At 36.3% G+C, this 17,670-nt stretch overlaps 5 protein-coding genes across 7 annotated transcripts; 4 read left to right on the top strand and 1 right to left on the bottom strand.

The window, feature by feature from the left end:
* Positions 1-6: 6 nt before the first annotated feature.
* Positions 7-1,140, top strand: LOC110272495 (BEL1-like homeodomain protein 3). The gene is made up of 3 exons (XM_021128470.2): positions 7-215; positions 507-567; positions 652-1,140. The coding sequence occupies exons 1-3, from the start codon at positions 127-129 to the stop codon at positions 1,138-1,140; spliced, it is 639 nt and encodes a 212-aa protein (XP_020984129.1). The 5' UTR covers positions 7-126.
* Positions 1,141-2,579: 1,439 nt separating this feature from the next.
* LOC107460003 (BEL1-like homeodomain protein 11) lies at positions 2,580-5,185 on the top strand. Its single transcript, XM_016078319.3, has 5 exons — positions 2,580-3,144; positions 3,315-4,128; positions 4,204-4,598; positions 4,711-4,771; positions 4,867-5,185. The coding sequence occupies exons 2-5, from the start codon at positions 3,394-3,396 to the stop codon at positions 5,023-5,025; spliced, it is 1,350 nt and encodes a 449-aa protein (XP_015933805.1). The 5' UTR covers positions 2,580-3,144; positions 3,315-3,393; the 3' UTR covers positions 5,026-5,185.
* A 1,019-nt stretch (positions 5,186-6,204) lies between these two features.
* Positions 6,205-9,231, top strand: LOC107460085 (uncharacterized). The gene is made up of 7 exons (XM_016078408.3): positions 6,205-6,705; positions 6,798-6,940; positions 7,040-7,311; positions 7,420-7,574; positions 7,798-8,060; positions 8,287-8,349; positions 8,812-9,231. Exons 1-7 carry the CDS (start codon positions 6,456-6,458, stop codon positions 9,061-9,063), a joined length of 1,398 nt encoding a protein of 465 aa, XP_015933894.1. The 5' UTR covers positions 6,205-6,455; the 3' UTR covers positions 9,064-9,231.
* A 1,054-nt stretch (positions 9,232-10,285) lies between these two features.
* On the top strand, positions 10,286-13,604 carry LOC107460072 (26S proteasome regulatory subunit S10B homolog B). The gene is made up of 10 exons (XM_016078395.3): positions 10,286-10,536; positions 11,047-11,166; positions 11,353-11,489; positions 11,657-11,818; positions 11,991-12,077; positions 12,166-12,252; positions 12,345-12,482; positions 12,773-12,964; positions 13,041-13,139; positions 13,228-13,604. The coding sequence occupies exons 1-10, from the start codon at positions 10,437-10,439 to the stop codon at positions 13,300-13,302; spliced, it is 1,197 nt and encodes a 398-aa protein (XP_015933881.1). The 5' UTR covers positions 10,286-10,436; the 3' UTR covers positions 13,303-13,604.
* A 284-nt stretch (positions 13,605-13,888) lies between these two features.
* LOC107460077 (uncharacterized) lies at positions 13,889-17,339 on the bottom strand. Of its 3 annotated transcripts, none has more exons than XM_016078400.3 (5): positions 17,138-17,339; positions 16,158-16,228; positions 15,714-16,049; positions 15,138-15,169; positions 13,889-15,030 (listed from the first exon to the last, which is right to left on the bottom strand). In XM_016078400.3, the coding sequence occupies exons 3-5, from the start codon at positions 16,042-16,044 to the stop codon at positions 14,080-14,082; spliced, it is 1,314 nt and encodes a 437-aa protein (XP_015933886.1). In that variant the 5' UTR covers positions 16,045-16,049; positions 16,158-16,228; positions 17,138-17,339; the 3' UTR covers positions 13,889-14,079. The 3 variants fall into 3 exon arrangements, with proteins under 3 accessions (XP_015933886.1, XP_015933885.1, XP_020984122.1); XM_016078399.3 differs by having other exon boundaries at positions 15,714-16,059; positions 17,138-17,338; XM_021128463.2 differs by lacking the exon at positions 17,138-17,339 and adding an exon at positions 16,920-17,067 and having other exon boundaries at positions 15,714-16,059.
* Between the last annotated feature and the right edge of the window lie 331 nt (positions 17,340-17,670).

Raw genomic sequence — 17,670 nt, 5'->3', positions numbered from 1 at the left:
CGCGATGCAATCAGTGGACAAATTCAAGTGATACAGAGGTGCCTTGGGGAACAAGAAGGGATTCCACGTCTTCGTTATGTTGATCAACAGCTTAGACAGCAAAAGGCACTTCAGCAACTTGGTGTAATGAGACAAGCTTGGAGGCCTCAGAGGGGTCTCCCCGAAACCTCTGTCTCAATACTTCGCGCTTGGCTTTTCGAGCATTTTCTTCACCCGTATGTCATCACTTCCTATTTCAATATAAAAAACTTACGTACAGTTGTCTTCGTCGTCATTTAAACATGTCAAATCATTTGATGGTTTTCAATTATCAACTTTACATGAAGATAAATGCATCCGAGTCTCTAACCTTTTCAAAATATATGAAAAGCTATGTTCAAAAGGATGCATCTGATCTTAGATAAGTGAACAAATGAACCTTTTTAGAAGCGAACAAGTGATTTTTTTTTTTAAATAATGTTGTAATAAAGTTATTAGATAAGTTTCATTTTGTAAATTGAAACCAGGTATCCCAAGGATTCAGAGAAAATCATGCTGGCAAGACAGACAGGCCTGACCAGAAACCAGGTACAATAATTAATTGAATTGTAAGTACAGATATGGTTGGTATTTGGTAACATTCATATTATTAATGGTATTGATAATGATCAGGTGGCAAATTGGTTCATCAATGCACGGGTGCGGCTATGGAAGCCGATGGTTGAAGAAATGTATAAAGAAGAGTTTGGTGATTCTGATAACATAAGCTGCAATATTCCATCCGAAGGCATTGTGAAACGTAAAAGAGATGATGCTGAAGCCTCTGATAACAAAGGGGAAGATGATTCACAAGACAATTTAGTAACCATTGCTGATAGTGTCCAACAAGAAGGGCATTTTCATAAACATACATCATGTTCCGTGGATGAGAACAACAATAATGGGGTTTATAGTTGTGGAAGCATAATGGGTTGTAGCACTAGTCCTGCTGCATATGATTTTGCAGAGTTGGGTAACTTTACATCTACCATGGGTGGCCACGTGTCTCTTGCATTGGAATTGAGGAACTGTGAAAGGGATGGGTTTGGTGGCATGTCTGATAATGATGGCATCCACAAGAAAAGACGTAATCATTGTGTAGATATATTTCTCACTTTGTAATACTTCAGATGATTGGTTGTATGTAAAATTTTGTAAGGAAAAGGGAACACATGTTGTTGCATCCATTCGTATATAATGTCGAAAAATAAGGAATCTTGTAAGAGATACGTATCATGTACGATGATTTAAATGTCTTGCCTCTTGTTTGCAAATTGTGGTCCATGAGAAAGTTTGTGTCATTGGTGAATGATGATGATTTTCTTCATAACTTGCATGGCATAGTAGGAGTAGTACAAACGTGATTATATTTAAACCAATGTTAAGAAAAAAGACCCCATGTTTTGTTTTCTAGGTGTAACACTTGGTTTAATTAAGGCATTAATCATGTACTCATTTATTAAGTGACAAGTGGAGGAGTTCAAAATCCAAATTAAAGGAACAAAGTTTAGCAATAATTACTAAAAACTAAAAAGGGCATCCAAAGGGACCAACCCAAAATGAGTCTTATCAGCACATCATACCAAAGCCAGAACCCACTACTCTTAAGGCCCTAACAGGTTACTCTACACCGATCTATTATACATTTTAGGTGATTATTTATTTTCACGAAGATGTCTTCATGTAAATATAGTATTAGGTACCCTTAGATAGTTCAATCAAATATATTGAGTCAAACATGTAAAACAATCTAACGATTTATAATACAATCTTTAAGTGAAAATCTCTATAGGAGTATTCACCTGCATTTTATGGTTGTTACTTGTTTTCTCTCCATACAGAAATTGTGATAATCAGTGTCCTTTCAACATCCCTATGCATGCTCACAGTGCCTAAAGGGAAAGGAAAAAGCTAAAGATATTCTTTCTATACATCCATGGCATTTATGCAGGGTCACAAGCTGACAATCCTAGAACTGAGAGTGTGCAAAAGATAGCACACTTTCCTCCTCTTTTTGCAGATCACAACAATCCAAATGAACAGCACATTTTTAACCTATGGAGGCGAGGCTCTATAATATCCTGTGAATGTGATAAGAGAAAAAGAGAGATACTATACTATGCACTGTTTAAGCTGCTTTTGAGTCTCCCAAAAATTTATATAACTGCAGGTGCAGGCAAGGACTAAAGCTGTAAGAATTGATGCTTTTGCTTGTTGGGGACCATTTTATTTTTCTGTCATTTTCTAACGTAGCCAATTAACTTGGCTTCTTTTAGGATAGGCCAGAACTCTGTCTCATAGACTCATAGGTCTGTGCTACATGATAGATATAGATCTTCTGCCTCTGCTGGTAAATATAGGGGAAATAATTGACATTGTTACATTCGCTGAATTATAAATTATTATTTATATATATTATCAGCAGAAGCATATTTTGTATTATTATTATTGAAATGCAGAAAATCCAAAGTCTATAAAGGTAAGCCTCCCCCCTGTAGGTCCACTTGCATTTACAAACTGCCTTGAATTTGTACCCTTAATTCTCTGTAATATTTATTTATTTTTACACACAATTACTTCAATTATTCTAATGAGTTTCCAAGTACTCGGTTTTGACTTAGTTTTTTCCTTTGCCTTTAAGTAAATCTTTTGAACATGTTAACCTTCAACACATCTAAATCGTACCAATAAGTAGTTAGAGTTAATGGGGTAAAACCGGTTCTCAACTTTTGTCTTGTATTCAAGTTGTTAGCATGTACTTTAATTTTACCACAAAATTTTTATTTGTGTTCTTCACTAGTCTCCTCTTGGCCTGACAGTGACACCATCTCCTAAAAAATCTTTTATCTTTGATTCTTGCATCTCCGCTTTATTTCTATGCTCAATATATTATGATTATTATGAATAGAGCTAGCTAGCTGCATTTCCCCCAGGATCAATGGCTTGGTTTTTGAACAGTGTAGAGGTTTTCATATATATATATATATATATGAAACTTGGGAGTTGATTGTGACCACTGCTTATACTCACCAATGAATCCACTGCTGAAATTTCGATGGGCTTTGTGCAACTTAGTACGGATTGGATTCTTGACTTCTCTGCATTATTACTAACCTATCTCTTCAGGTAGCTTTTTACACAAATAGTTCTTTCTGTACGTAGAAAATAGTGTTTGTTTTTCTTTTCCTTCAAGTTCCATTTCACCATTTTGTTTCTCTTTTTTCACAATTCAGAATCACATGAACATTTTTTTCTTTTGGGTTTTAATATATAGTTCTTTGTATCCTTCACTGTAGAGTGTAGTAGTACAGTTGCAAGATAAGGCTCAACATACTCCAAATTCCAGGACCTGAAAGAAATTAAGGTCCATTCATTATGTCAAACTCCATGACCAATCAAAACCAATTTGAGGGGCAAGAGTTAGATGCTGCTTATGGTTCTTGTTTGAGAAACAACCCTGCATTCACTACTGAGTCCATAGGAGGAGTGTTTCCCATTATGGAACCTCACCATCATGCACTAGCTTCAGGCTCTGAGATGAGTCACACAAGGCATTTGATGGATCTTCTTGGAGCAGCTGCTAATGAGAGCAATCATCATCATCATAATCATCACCAACGACAACCTCAAGGGCTCTCTCTTTCCTTAGGGTCTCACATGATTGTTCCTTCTCATGATGAATACAGTAGGCATAATAGTAGATCCTTCGTTAATGGTTTCATGAACCCCAATAATTACTTCATCCCTGCCCAAGATTCAAGGGCAGTGGAGAATAATCTAACTAGTGACTACTACTTCAACAGTGCCACCACCACCACTACTTTTGCTTCATCTTCTGCCTCTTTTGGAAGTGAATCTTTTGCTGCTCTCATTGGGAACTCTAGGTACCTCAAACCAGTACAGTCCCTTCTTGAAGATCTTGTTGATGTTGGTGGAAACGTGGTTGATAGAATCAATGACAAGTATGTGGAGAAGTTGTTCCATGGTGGCAGGAACAGTTCCCGAACACTCTCCTCACAGTTCAGGAACAACATAAACACTGGTGTCTTGTCAGCTGAAAAACAAGAACATCAAATCAAGATTGCAAAATTGATTTCTTTGTTGGACGAGGTTGGTACTTGGTACAGTCTTAATGAATTCTCTGCCTCTTTTAAGTAATGAAGTTGATATAACATTGATTTTCAGGTAGAAGGGAGGTATGAGAAATACTACCATCAAATGGAACAAGTGGTGGCATCGTTTGAGATGATAGCAGGTGAAGGAGCAGCAAAATGTTACACTGCATTGGCACTACAAGCCATGGCTAGGCACTTCTGCAACCTCAGAGATGCAATAATGTCACAGATAAATTTGGAGAAAAAGAAACTGTTGCAAGATTTGCCTAAACAACTCAACAATGGGTTATCTCAACTAAGCCTATTTGATAGAGACACAAGTAGACAAAGCAGAATGTCTTCTCTCCAACAACTTGGGATGATCCAAAGTCAACGCAGCCAACAAGTTTGGAGACCCATCAGAGGCTTACCTGAAACCTCTGTTGCAATTCTACGTTCTTGGCTCTTTGAGCACTTTCTCCACCCGTAAGCAATTTAAAGCAAAAGCTAAAGCTTCCTCTTTGTTCCTTGCTCATATCATATCATATATGAATAATGTTATTTTTGATGTGTATCTTTTTTCTTTCTTTCTTTGCAGTTATCCTAATGATTCTGAGAAATTAATGTTAGCGTCCCAGACAGGTTTAACTAAAAACCAAGTAACTACTCCGAATCAGAAACCTTTTTGTTTGTTGGTTGTGTTGTGATGGATGGTCATGTCTATGTATTTAAAGATATTTATTGTTGGTTTCAGGTGTCGAATTGGTTCATAAATGCAAGGGTACGGCTATGGAAACCAATGATAGAAGAAATGTACGAACAAGAGTTTGGAGACTCTTCAGAAGACTCCAACCCACAACCTGATTTCACCACCGATGATGCTACTCACTGCCACCACCACGATTCAAATTAAAAACGAAAAAGCAGAGAACAATTACTCTTATTATTACTATGTAACATGACACAATGAGTCAATGAGATTGAGAGCCATTGTAAACAATTTTTTTTTTGTTTTTAGTAGTCTTTTTGTTTAATCAAGAAGTAACAAGTAAGTTTGTATCGAAAGATTAACAACCTGGTGTAAAGTGTGATAATATCTAAAATTTATTGGATAACTAAAAATTATTGCAATGTCATGGAGCAATTGTATAGCATCTGTTTTTTGTTTGGGTGGAGTAAGAGAGTAGCTTATTGTATATCATGTTCCTACCGATGATTATGTAAATGATACCTCACTATCACACGACTCGATTGATATATGACAATACATTCAAGTAATATATGATATTGTTTAATATTCTGATAGAAAAATAACTACTAAAAAAAGTTAGGTAAATTCTAGAGATGTTCATACAAATGCACCTAATTAAAAGTAAAAAAAATAAATAAATAAAAATAAAAAACTATGGAACACAATCAAAATATATAGAACGATGTAAACAAAGATGTAATATGAAAAGGGATAAATGATATATTATAAACATCTCGCCTATAAAAAAATACAACGGATTGTGTAGTCAAACTCATGATGCATATTTATAATACGAATGTAAATGAGTGATTGAAATAAATTAATTAATTAAATAAAATAATTTATTATTAAAAATATATCACCTATTTTTAAAAGATGAGTAGTTCATGATGATTATTATTATTATTAGTAGTAGTAGAGTAGTGCTATTAGGGAGCTAATGATCTAAATGTACAATATGTACAATAGGCTGTTGAGTTATAAAATGAACATCACTCATACTATTCAGAATAACTATCCGAGTACTACCTTTCGATCTAGAGTTCTAATACCATGTCATGATAGAAAAATGTAACACTAACGGTTATATCTCTAATACTCCCTAAACTTCCATTGTACATATTGTACAAATATTCTATTGGTTTCTTATATTTTCTCTTATTATTATTTTATTTCTGTTGTAGAATCTGGGCTCATAAATTGGGCCCGTTGAGGCTTACACAATAAAAATAAGAGATGTCCGGGGTCCTTCTCCCAAATCCGAACGACAGCAGGGAAGGTAGTATCTGTGCCAAAATAAATAAAAATGGAAGCAACACCAAAAAAAATAAAAAAATAAAATGGGAAGCTAGTAGATAGATTTATTAGTATTTGTGGTAGAATTTAAGAATTGTGGATTAATTAGTATGTTTGATTTGCGAAACGAAGGCAGTTAATGACCAAGTTAGCAATGAGACCTTGAAACCCAAAGATCCAGCAGCAGCAGGAACCCTAGAAACCAGAATCACAATGACAATGTGGAATTAGTAGGTAAGAATTCATAAATTTGGAAAGTAGGAAGCGAAGCAATGACAAAGCATACGTAGACATGGATGGAAATGCCGAAGAAGAGATGGCCGCTGATGTTAGTGGCATTTTTGTCTCTCTCCACTGCCATGGTTCTCTTCATCAGACCCAACAGCTCCGTTCCCTGCACCCCCACTACCGCCGCCGACAACAACCACTTCGTAGACCAAGACAATCAGATTCGCTCCTCTCTCCAACTCGGAAACGCTCCCTCTCCCCTTGATTTCATGAAGTCCAAGCTCGTTCTCATGGTTTCCCACGAGCTCTCTCTTTCAGGTCCGTTCTTCGTCTCTTTCATTTTTCCCCTTTTGCCAATTGAATTCAGGGAGGAAAAGAATGTTATTTTGTGTGTGTGTGTTGTTGTTCAGGTGGTCCTTTGTTACTGATGGAGTTGGCTTTTCTGCTGAGGGGAGTTGGTGCTGATGTTGTTTGGATCACAAATCAGAAGCCTCCAGAACCTGATCAAGTCATTTACAGTTTGGAGAGTAAGATGTTGGACAGAGGAGTTCAGGTCTGCTTTGTTAACTACTCTCTGAATCTAAACTTGCTTTTGATTTCAAAATGAGTGACTTTGGATTTGTATTCATGAGCTTCACTGTGTTGTTGATAGGTTCTGCCTGCAAAAGGTGAAAAGGCTGTGGATACAGCTATTAAGGCTGATCTAGTCATTCTTAACACTGCTGTAGCCGGCAAGTGGCTTGATGCCGTTCTCAAGGAGAAAGTTTCCCTTGTTCTTCCAAAGGTTTTATGGTGGATTCATGAAATGCGAGGGCATTATTTCAAAGTGGAATATGTTAAGCACCTCCCTTTTGTTGCAGGTGCCATGATTGATTCTCATACTACTGCTGACTACTGGAAGAATAGGACTAGGGAACGTTTAGGGTACACTTCCTGCTTCGTTTTTTTTTTTTGGATTTTTTGCTGCTGCCTCTTTTCTGTGATAACTGAGTTGTGTTTCTTGCTGTGTGCCATGGTCTGACTTTGTTGTAGCATTAAAATGCCTGAAACTTACGTCGTACATCTTGGAAATAGCAAGGAGCTTATGGATGTTGCAGAAGATAGTGTAGCAAAGAGGGTTCTTCGCGAGCATGTTCGAGAATCTCTTGGAGTGAGAAATGATGATCTACTTTTTGCCATCATAAATAGTATGATTTACTGCTGGCTTGTAGTTACCTATGCTCAATCTTTGATTAGTATAGTTTTATTCAATCTAAACATGATCTGCTAGGAAGAATGCAAGATTGTTTTCTGATTAAAACCTTTTCTCGTCTAGTCAATCCTTCCCTACTTGTGTTGTTTGTATGCTTTCCATTCATTTTGACCTTTGTATTAGTGTATGTATTGATCTCCATGGTGGTATAACTGCAGGTGTTTCACGTGGTAAAGGACAGGATCTATTTCTCCGATCCTTTTATGAAAGTTTGCAACTCATACAGGAGAAGAAACTGCAGGTGCCAACTTTGCATGCTGTAGTTGTGGGTAGTGATATGAACGCTCAGACAAAGTTTGAAACTGAGCTGCGCAAATTTGTTGCGGAGAAAAGGATTCAGGACCGTGTTCACTTTGTTAACAAAACCCTGGCAGTGGCTCCTTACTTGGCTTCGATTGATGTTCTTGTTCAAAATTCTCAGGTATCTTCTGATACATTACTCTTGTACAATACATTGTTTTGAAGAATAAAAGTTGCTAAATGACTTCAGAGACATGAAGTTAATAGTAGTTCAAGGGGGCCTTAGCTCCCCAAAATCATTCAGTTCAGTCAGGAACCTAAAGATAGAAAGCATTACTTATGTTTAAAATCTGGTTATAAGTTTTTTTTTAGGGTTTTACTTATCAATGTGCTTCTCTATGTATCAGGCACGAGGAGAATGTTTTGGAAGGATAACCATTGAAGCAATGGCATTTCGCCTGCCTGTACTGGTATCTCCTTTACTAATATGATTCTCCTTATTAATATGGCCTTTCCTATCTGTATGTGTTTAATGGGGCCAGAGAATTATAATTTGGATTTTGGAAGTCTGTTTTATCCAGACAAATTTTTGTTCATAGAAAACTGAAATATGCAGCCAATGCTTTTCCAATGAGAACTAGGTACAGGTACTCTTTAAGTTATCGGCAGTCAGATCATTTGTTAGTTGCAACTGTATTTGATCTCCTGACTATATTCAAGCCCTGGTTATTGTAACTAGTATAAGACATTCTATTTTTGCAATTTGTTCTCAATAAATGATATTGAATATTAACTAGGATAAGGGCAATCCAAAATACCTTTTATTTGAAATATATTGTCACACATATATGGTGTTATTTGTTTCTTGCTGCAAAAACAATGACATATTAAGGCATGTCTAATTATGTTTCTTCTCATTTAAATATTTGCAGGGAACTGCAGCGGGAGGGACAATGGAGATTGTGGTGAATGGGACAACCGGTTTCCTACACCCTGTTGGAAAAGAAGGCGTGACCCCTCTTGCAAATAACATTGTGAAAATGGCAACTCATGTTGAGAAGAGGTTGACTATGGGGAAGAAAGGGTATGAGAGAGTGAAGGAGAGGTTTCTGGAGCACCATATGGCACAGAGAATTGCACTGGTTCTTAAGGATGTTTTGCAGAAGGCGGCCAGGCAGAATTAAATTAACTAGCTTAGGCACTTTGCTGTTAAATTGTAAATTGATTCCACAGGAAGAAGAGAATGAAGTGTATACCTTCCCCTGTACTTTGTACCATATGTCTTGGGAAATTGTTTGATTCATTTCTTGTGTATAGCTCTGTCATATCATTCATTTCCTCACTTTTCACTCTTCTTGCCTTGCTGCTTGGTGATCAGTGAATTTTAGAAAAGTAAGTGATGTGTTAAAAACTCGTGCTAAGTGATTTAGTGATGGGTTAAAATGAGGTATTTCTTGCCCTTCTTTTTACTGTGTTGAACCAAACGAAGTTCACACTATCATCTATCATGTTCACGTGCTAATCTTTTACTGTTGAAGTTGTAAAATGATGCACATGATTCTAGACTCTAGAGTAGGCTTGGAGAAGTGACTAGTGAGGTTTAATTTGCCAAAAGGAAAAAATCATGTTTGAGTATTTAAAGTGTGATTTACCTGACTGTAAACATAATTAATTATTTTCATTTATTTCAGAAAATTTTCCGTTGTTCGGGTGACATTGTTTTAGCTCACTCTTGGCTCATCCATACATGTCTGCCTGGTAATGGTAAACTGGTGACAGATTATTAAAGTAGCAAAACCCTAAATTGATATTAAACACTAATTAAGTAAAGACTGTTATTGTTTAACTAACAAAAAATATAGCATTATCTATTTAATAAAGAGCGTTTAAAAACGGATAAATTATTTATCAAACTAATGAATTTTAAACTTCGGCTGATAAAAAGATTTGTAACATCAAAATCCAAAAAATAAAAGAAAAATTGGCAACTTAATGCAGCTTATTTAAATTTTTGTTAATAATTGTTGTAAAAGGTTGTTACTTTTAAATCTTAATTAATATTTCACTTAATAAGCAAAATCTTTATTTTCCAAAAATACAAATAAATAAATAAATAAAATGTTTACGTATTTTTCTTCAAATTTTAACTCGTGTAAATGGAAATCCAGTTGTTCAAAGTTCTAAAAGGTAAAATATGGCAGGGTAGTTCCGTGATTAGGGCTTGTTTGGAAAATTTCTAAAAAAAATATTTTTTATTTTAAAAATATTTTTTTATTTTTTTAATAATTTTTATTTTTATTATTAAAAATTTATTAAATATATTATAAAATAAAAAGAAATTTATTATTTTTTTTTATAAAAATAATGACAAACAAATATTATTTTTAAATTTGCAGCAGATGGCTTTGCTTTTGTGTAGTTGAGCTGAAGCTTAGTGACTCTCTCTTCCGTGAAGCGGTGAAGCCTTTCAACAATAAACAACTTTGTGTAGCTGCAAAAATAAACAACTTTGCCCCTTTCTCTCTTTGTTGAGCACCACAACACACACAACAAAACCATGGCCGATGCAGAAGATGCCGTGCGACGCCGTAACGCCGTCGCTGACTACCGGAAGAAACTCCTTCAGCACAAGGAATTGGAATCCAGAGTCCGATCCGGTTCGCCTCTTATTTCTTATTCTGTTTTCTGTCACTTTTAATAACTATCATATGCATTCCTTACGAGCTTCGGTTCTGTCTCGTTATGCAAAATGGCACTGCTAGGGTTCGTGTTGTCAGCCTTTTTAACTGTTTCTTTCGCATCACATCGCGCAATCCTGTTACCATGCCTGATTATTTGTTTTCATTAGGGTTCTTTATTATTTTAAATTTTGGGGGGACTACTGGCCCGTGCTAAATTTGGTTTTGGTTACTTTAGGTCAATTTCTGGAAATTAGGGAAATTATATCGATTGGATCTACTTTGAAACCGCACTAAGATTCTGCTGATGAAATCTATTCTATTCCCTAGTTGTGTAGAAGAAAAAAAAAAAACTCGTGATAGAGTTCTTAGTCAAAAGAAACAAGTGGCATAACTCCTAAAACAGAGTTATGGTATTTATTTTTATAGCAATTTCCTTTTTAACCCGATACAGGAATGTTGAATTTGGATTATAAACTCAAATTTCAGTGAGGGAGAATTTACGAGCCTCAAAGAAAGAATTCAACAAAACAGAAGATGATTTGAAGTCTCTTCAAAGTGTTGGGCAGATCATTGGCGAAGTTCTCAGGCCTCTCGATAATGAACGCTGTAATGATTCTATCCTTTTTAATTTATTATTTGATTCTTCTTATCATCTATACATCTGTATTTAAAGTGTGTATTATGGTTGCATAATCCTTTCTAGCTAACTAGTATATTATATTGTTACTTGATTGATAGAACTTTTAAGAATAAATCAATGGTTATAGAATTTATTTGTTTTTGTAATGTTAGTGATTGTTAAAGCAAGCAGCGGTCCAAGGTATGTGGTTGGCTGCCGCAGTAAAGTGGACAAGGAAAAATTGACTTCTGGTACAAGAGTGGTTCTTGATATGACAACACTCACCATAATGCGTGCTCTTCCACGTGAAGTAAGTTCTCACTGTTTTTCTGTTATTCTTTTTTCCTTTTTTTTTTTTTAAATTGTGATTGGATTCATGCATTGATGTCTTGTTGACATATGTAGGTTGGTTGGTTTCTGAAAATCAACTATTTCTTATGTCTGATGTCCCCTTCTTTCTATTGTTTGTGTTTCCAGGTTGATCCTGTAGTTTACAATATGCTGCATGAAGATCCTGGGAATGTCAGTTACTCTGCCGTTGGTGGTTTATCTGATCAGATAAGAGAATTGAGGGAATCAATTGAGTTGCCTCTGATGAATCCCGAGCTCTTTCTTCGAGTTGGAATTAAACCTCCTAAGGTAATTACCTTTCACTAAACTTTCTACTCCCTGACCTCTATTGAAGAAATTGTGTATTTTATTTTAGTAGCATTGGCATCCAATTCTTATTTGTCTTTAATGGAAGTGTATTTTAAAAACCATGCTTCTAGATTTTGCTTTTGATTACAATTACCCCACTGTCATCTTTCAGGGTGTTCTCCTCTACGGACCTCCTGGTACTGGTAAAACATTGTTGGCTAGGGCGATTGCCAGCAATATAGATGCTAACTTCTTAAAGGTCATATTCTATTTCTTTTTCTCAATTCTGTGTGCTTTAAGGGTTTCCCTCAACACGAATGTATTTTACCTTCCTCATTCTGATGTAGGTTGTTTCAAGTGCCATAATTGATAAGTACATTGGAGAAAGTGCTAGGTTGATTAGGGAAATGTTTGGGTATGCACGTGATCATCAGGTAGGATTTTTGCATTTGGTTTGCCTATAGCTTATATATATATATATATATAATTAAGGAGCAATTCTAAATCTCCATAATGTTTGTTTAAGCCCTGCATAATTTTTATGGATGAGATCGATGCCATTGGTGGTCGTCGTTTTAGTGAGGGAACAAGTGCAGATCGTGAGATTCAAAGAACACTGATGGAGCTGCTTAATCAACTTGATGGGTTTGATCAACTTGGGAAGGTATACTTCACTTGATAATCCCATCATACTAAATTTTATAAACAGCCATGATTAACTTATAGAAACATGGGTTATGTAATGAATTCCATTAAAAGGAACTTCATTCTACCTTCTCTTTTGGTGTTGAGGTAGGTGGTGAATTTGTGGTAAGCCTGTGAGGCAAACATATCTACTTTTACACTTTTAGATGATGAATGCATGGTAATGGATTTTTTATGCAAATGATTATGTGGGAGAACTCTATTGATGGTTTGATAATTATAACATTTTTGTCTGCATTTGTGTTGTAGGTTAAAATGATAATGGCAACAAATCGACCTGATGTACTTGACCCTGCTCTCCTGCGTCCTGGGAGATTGGATAGAAAAATAGAAATTCCTTTGCCCAATGAACAATCAAGGATGGAAATTCTCAAGATTCATGCTGCTGGAATTGCTAAGCATGGTGAAATAGACTATGAAGCTGTTGTGAAGCTTGCCGAGGTGAGTCCAGGTGACTTGGGTTAGTTTTACTCATTATTGCTGCATGTTTGACATTTCTCTATTGCAAACTGTGCAGGGATTTAATGGAGCTGATCTTCGGAATGTCTGCACAGAAGCTGGAATGTCCGCAATTCGTGCAGAGCGTGATTATGTGATCCACGAAGATTTTATGAAGGTGAGTACTTCGTATAAAAAGCTATTTTCTCTGGGTATACCATGCCTTCTCACTTACATGGATTATAATTTTGATTGTTTGGTCCCAGGCTGTTAGGAAACTGAATGACGCAAAGAAACTTGAATCGAGTGCGCACTACAATGCTGATTTCGGTAAAGAATAGAATTTATTGGAAACTTCCTTCAAAGCCATGGATATCTAGGCAGTGCATGTTTTGAGTAAGAAATACCTCATGCAAGTTAGTCAACTTGAAGAGCTAAAAGCATGATGGTTCGTTTGGGCCATGACTTGTATTATCTGAATTCTGAAAGTGGAACTTGTCAACCCGACACAGGGATGTCAATTGATTTGTTTGCCTGACGCATTTATTTATTTTTTCCCTTTCTTGCTATGAATGTAGAAGTACGGCACACATATTTAAACCAGTATCCGGCCGTTTGCCATGTTAATCGCCTTCTATTTCCATATTGATTGAGCATTTTAAATCATGAATTATCACTTGGTTATCAATTTATTTCCGCTGAGCATACCGACTAGCGACTAATTCTGTCAATCATACATATGCTTGTAAGCTGGAATGCTGGATGCTTTTTCTTCGTCAAAAACCAGTTATTCTGTCAAAGGTAATCCAACGCTTTTTTATTTTAGTTCATCTAGAATACCATTTGAACAGACAAATTTAATCGGACCAGGGGAACAAAAGAAACAAAACAAAACTTGTCTTCAATCCCTCGTGTTGGTACGTAGGCTTAAGGGCAAAGGACGTTATATTCCATACAATTAAATATGAACAACGTCAAGCTGGTTGGAATTTTTTGTGACGAGAAATAAATACAAAATTATTGGCAAGGCTAAACTAAAGTACAAAATATTGAATTCTAACTTGCTAGTATAATCAAGAGAGCTGGTGTGCCTCTAACAACTACATGCCCGTGGGAACTCAATCTTTACGATGCCGTGCCCAGAAACCCTTCTTCCTCGCAGAATCATTCTCCGACAGGGATCGGCTCCACTTGGATCCGAGTGAAAAATGCCGCCTTAAGAATGGTTTTCCAACTGAGTTACTCCTTGTACTGGAGCTGGCTTCCATCTTTGAAGCTTTCCCACCCCATTCAACCCCTTTTTGGCGATCAAATACATCTAACCCACCATCAAGATAGCTGTCAACAACCCGGTTTCGGGATATCTTGTGGTTCTTGGCCTTCATCTCTGATTTTCGTGATAACTTCGACAAGTGCTTCTCTCCGACCATACAAATTGGACAGGCTGGATCATAACTATCTGTCTCCGGTGTCATAGTTTCCAAGCAGTCTGCATGATATACATGACCACAGACAAGAACGGCAACAACCGAGACATCACTGCTGGTAAAAAATTTCTGGTTACCCCATGCAGATCTCTCGGTCAAGAGCCTCGAGCAAGCCCCACAAGATTGTAAATCCATTGAGGGTGAATACGAGAACCTACTACTAGCTCCACTTATCTTAAGACGTCCTGAACCAAAATACTCGCTATCAAAAGACCACCGTTCCTTTTGAGACGAAGCAACCAGCTCAGAAAAGGTTCGCATAGACCAGCCATCAGATGACCCACATTGGGATCCAGTTGCCATGTCATTACTGCAAGTGGAGAGTACAAATGACGGTCTTCCCTCAGACATAGAGTTGTCCGGTGATTTCAGACCCAGAATTCGGCTGTCAGATATTTGTCTCAAAAGGGGGTGTCCTGGAGATCTATGAGCCCATCTCGATGGCATTGAATTAGGTAGATTGTGATCATTATGATTAGGCAATGGATCGGTTGTAGGTGTTGAGAAAACTGAAGGTATTGAATATGAAACATTTGGCATTGAAGATTCTGCAATTTCCGGTGATTCTGCCAAATTTTTCACCTACAGAGAAATATATATATCAACAGTGAGGCCAAAGTTACAGCAATATGCTTATCATTTAGATTATTGGCAATTCTATGTAGCAAATCTAGTAGTTCAAAACTAACCACTGTAGAGCAATTGCTTGACAAGGAAAGATCTGCAGCAAGAACATAGATGAAGAAAGAAAAATTAACCGCCATACCCCAAAAGAAAAAGGACATGGATCTGGAAGATAAAGATGCTTTGCATAAACAATTAACAAAAACGTCCAACATATCACAAGTACGATTGGAAGGCAGGTCCTTAATGCTTTTATCCCAAGCACTTTAAAAGAAAAATAAGGAGCCTATAGATGATCAAGCTACTCCAGACAGATGCAAAGATCCTCATTTCACACCAATGTTACTTCAGCTGTAACCAATCTAAAAGATCAGAACAATCTTTGAACACTACTATGTATATTCATGAATAGTAGTGAAAGGTGTACTATGAAAAACGCACAAAGCTGGATAAGCAAGAAAGCTTAACCAAACTTTTTCCCTCACAAGGTAAGCACCTTCAGTTGAACAGACTGATAACTGTCAAAAGAATTCATCCAACAATAAAATCTTCTTTCAAATAATGAGATGCTTAAAAACCACCAGTGCCATATTCTCATGCATCATTAGATTCTATAAAAGAATAATAGATTCGACATTTACTTGAAGATGGGGTCATCTGATTTGCGACCAGTCGCTCATGCACAGGGGACTTCTGAGAAATAGGTGTTACAGAATTCTCCAGGGTGCTTCCCCCATCAGATAAATTGCCTCTTTCAGAACTTAGTGACCCTTTGAGCTCCATGCTGATATTTCTGCTAACTCTGCGTGACGTGTGAAAGGAAGGATCCTCAATTTCACCAGCAACATGGCCCCAACTATCCCATCGAAAGCTCCACGAAGGCGAACATACAACATTTCTATGTAAACTTTCACCTGCACCTCTGTTGGAAAGTGTATGATCCTTTGCAGCAACACAACAAGCTGATCCCATGATAACTGCTAAGCGCTGCCATACATAAATATCAATCAAACTTGAATGAAGACTAATAAAGAGATACTGTATTGGTAAATTAAAGAAATAAGAAAACACATGTAATATTTTACCAGGAAAATTACAGAGAAAATCAGAAGCCAGCTCAATTTTCCAACAAGAAATTGTAACCCTACTTACTCTCCTGAAAATTGAACAAAACATAAAATAAATTAAATTGAGATTTATGGTAACATGTTGAAAACGATCCAAAAGCCAAAGCTCTAGATAAAGAAACCCACTCAAATCTTATAAATCTGATGGAAACAAATTTATTGGGTGAGCAATGAACATGACATCGTATCATAAAGTTAAACGGTTCAATAGCATTTTCCATATCATGTGACATACCAATCAAAATGTTAACATTAAGAAGCTCCTAAGTTCCAAACCAAAACTTGCATCCCAATCTAACCCTCCTAAAATCTCTAGCACATCAGTGTGTGGTAAAATACCCAAGTTAACATCAGAAAAGAAAGCAATAATGGAAGCCATGGAACAACTTCCTAGACATACAGACACCAAAAATTTATAGTTGCAACCAATCATCAAAGAAGATATTAAAAGTGAAATTAGTAATAAGAAGTAGCAAATCCTAGCTGGATAACTGTGAAAGGAAAATATTGGATATTCACACTCACAGAGTTAAAAGCAGAGGTGAACTACACTGCAGAGCCAAACACTAACACTTAATACAGAGAAAAACACGAAACTACCAAACATAAAATCTTAATTCATCAATAAAACCACCAAAATAACTTCTTTTCATTTACATATTTTTTTTAATAAAAATAAATAAATAAATAAATAAAGCAAAGGGTTGCAATTTCGTCTACCATGACCCGAATCCCGTGGCCACGTAAAAGAAACAAAGGGGAATTCATCCAGCAATGCTCAAAATGGGGCAATATTTTTGCATAGAACGAATACCAAAAGAGCTAGGGTTTTGAAGCATTCTAAAAGACCAGGTCGTAGCATGAATGAATAATAGAGTTAGAAAAAAAATTGCTAAAAATAGAGAAATAGAATAGAAAGAATAAGAACGAAATGGTACCTCTTCAAATGAAATTTCTTAAAAAAAAAAATGTGAGCTTCGGAGAAGAGAGAAGAAAAAAAAAAACGGGTTTTGGTGTGTGAAGTGTTGATATTTGGGGCTTCGTCTTCGTGTTGTTCTGAGTGGTGTACGGAAGAAGTATGTGACGGCGTTTGCCACCGTTATAACGGAGTTTAAGTAAGAGGGTGACCCTGTGACACTGCTGTTTTGTCTTTGTGTGTGTTGGATTGAAATTGGAATTGGAATACTTAGCACTGAATGCCATGGTTTTCACTCTTTATTTTGTCCTTTTCCTTTCTTTTCCCTTTCTTCCTATTCTTCAATGTGCATTGCTGTCTTTGTCTCTTTTTAAATACAGGTTGTAAAATTAAATAAATAAAAATTATGGTTGAATAATGTTACTCCCATGGCTTTGATAAAGTGGGAAAGCATGAATTGACTCACTATACTTTTAAAAGACAATAACTTCTAAAGTCATCAATATTGACAACATACGATTCAAGATCATTATTCATTAGTTTGATTCTTATAAA

The sequence above is a fragment of the Arachis duranensis genome, chromosome 8 (genome assembly GCF_000817695.3).
Source record: "Arachis duranensis cultivar V14167 chromosome 8, aradu.V14167.gnm2.J7QH, whole genome shotgun sequence".
NCBI classification, from domain to species: Eukaryota; Viridiplantae; Streptophyta; class Magnoliopsida; order Fabales; family Fabaceae; genus Arachis; species Arachis duranensis.
Note: the sequence above shows the minus strand (reverse complement) of the source record. Positions and strands in the feature narration are given on the sequence as shown.

What these genes read in the sequence shown, in the direction of transcription:
- LOC107460085 (XM_016078408.3), top strand. Translation starts at nt 6,456, where the DNA reads ATGGAAATGCCGAAGAAGAGATGGCCGCTGATGTTAGTGGCATTTTTG. An exon ending in TGTTGGACAGAGGAGTTCAG is followed by an intron (nt 6,941 to 7,039) that starts GTCTGCTTTGTT and finishes TGTTGTTGATAG; the next exon opens with GTTCTGCCTGCAAAAGGTGA. An exon ending in ACTTTTTGCCATCATAAATA is followed by an intron (nt 7,575 to 7,797) that starts GTATGATTTACT and finishes GTATAACTGCAG; the next exon opens with GTGTTTCACGTGGTAAAGGA.
- LOC107460077 (XM_016078400.3), bottom strand. Translation starts at nt 16,044, where the DNA reads ATGGGATCAGCTTGTTGTGTTGCTGCAAAGGATCATACACTTTCCAAC. An exon ending in TCAGATGACCCCATCTTCAA is followed by an intron (nt 15,170 to 15,713) that starts GTAAATGTCGAA and finishes TTCTTGCTGCAG; the next exon opens with ATCTTTCCTTGTCAAGCAAT. An exon ending in CAAGCAATTGCTCTACAGTG is followed by an intron (nt 15,031 to 15,137) that starts GTTAGTTTTGAA and finishes ATTTCTCTGTAG; the next exon opens with GTGAAAAATTTGGCAGAATC.
- LOC107460003 (XM_016078319.3), top strand. Translation starts at nt 3,394, where the DNA reads ATGTCAAACTCCATGACCAATCAAAACCAATTTGAGGGGCAAGAGTTA. An exon ending in TTTGAGCACTTTCTCCACCC is followed by an intron (nt 4,599 to 4,710) that starts GTAAGCAATTTA and finishes CTTTCTTTGCAG; the next exon opens with TTATCCTAATGATTCTGAGA. An exon ending in CAGGTTTAACTAAAAACCAA is followed by an intron (nt 4,772 to 4,866) that starts GTAACTACTCCG and finishes TGTTGGTTTCAG; the next exon opens with GTGTCGAATTGGTTCATAAA.
- LOC110272495 (XM_021128470.2), top strand. Translation starts at nt 127, where the DNA reads ATGAGACAAGCTTGGAGGCCTCAGAGGGGTCTCCCCGAAACCTCTGTC. An exon ending in TTCGAGCATTTTCTTCACCC is followed by an intron (nt 216 to 506) that starts GTATGTCATCAC and finishes AATTGAAACCAG; the next exon opens with GTATCCCAAGGATTCAGAGA. An exon ending in CAGGCCTGACCAGAAACCAG is followed by an intron (nt 568 to 651) that starts GTACAATAATTA and finishes GATAATGATCAG; the next exon opens with GTGGCAAATTGGTTCATCAA.
- LOC107460072 (XM_016078395.3), top strand. Translation starts at nt 10,437, where the DNA reads ATGGCCGATGCAGAAGATGCCGTGCGACGCCGTAACGCCGTCGCTGAC. An exon ending in TGCGTGCTCTTCCACGTGAA is followed by an intron (nt 11,490 to 11,656) that starts GTAAGTTCTCAC and finishes TTGTGTTTCCAG; the next exon opens with GTTGATCCTGTAGTTTACAA. An exon ending in TCCACGAAGATTTTATGAAG is followed by an intron (nt 13,140 to 13,227) that starts GTGAGTACTTCG and finishes GTTTGGTCCCAG; the next exon opens with GCTGTTAGGAAACTGAATGA.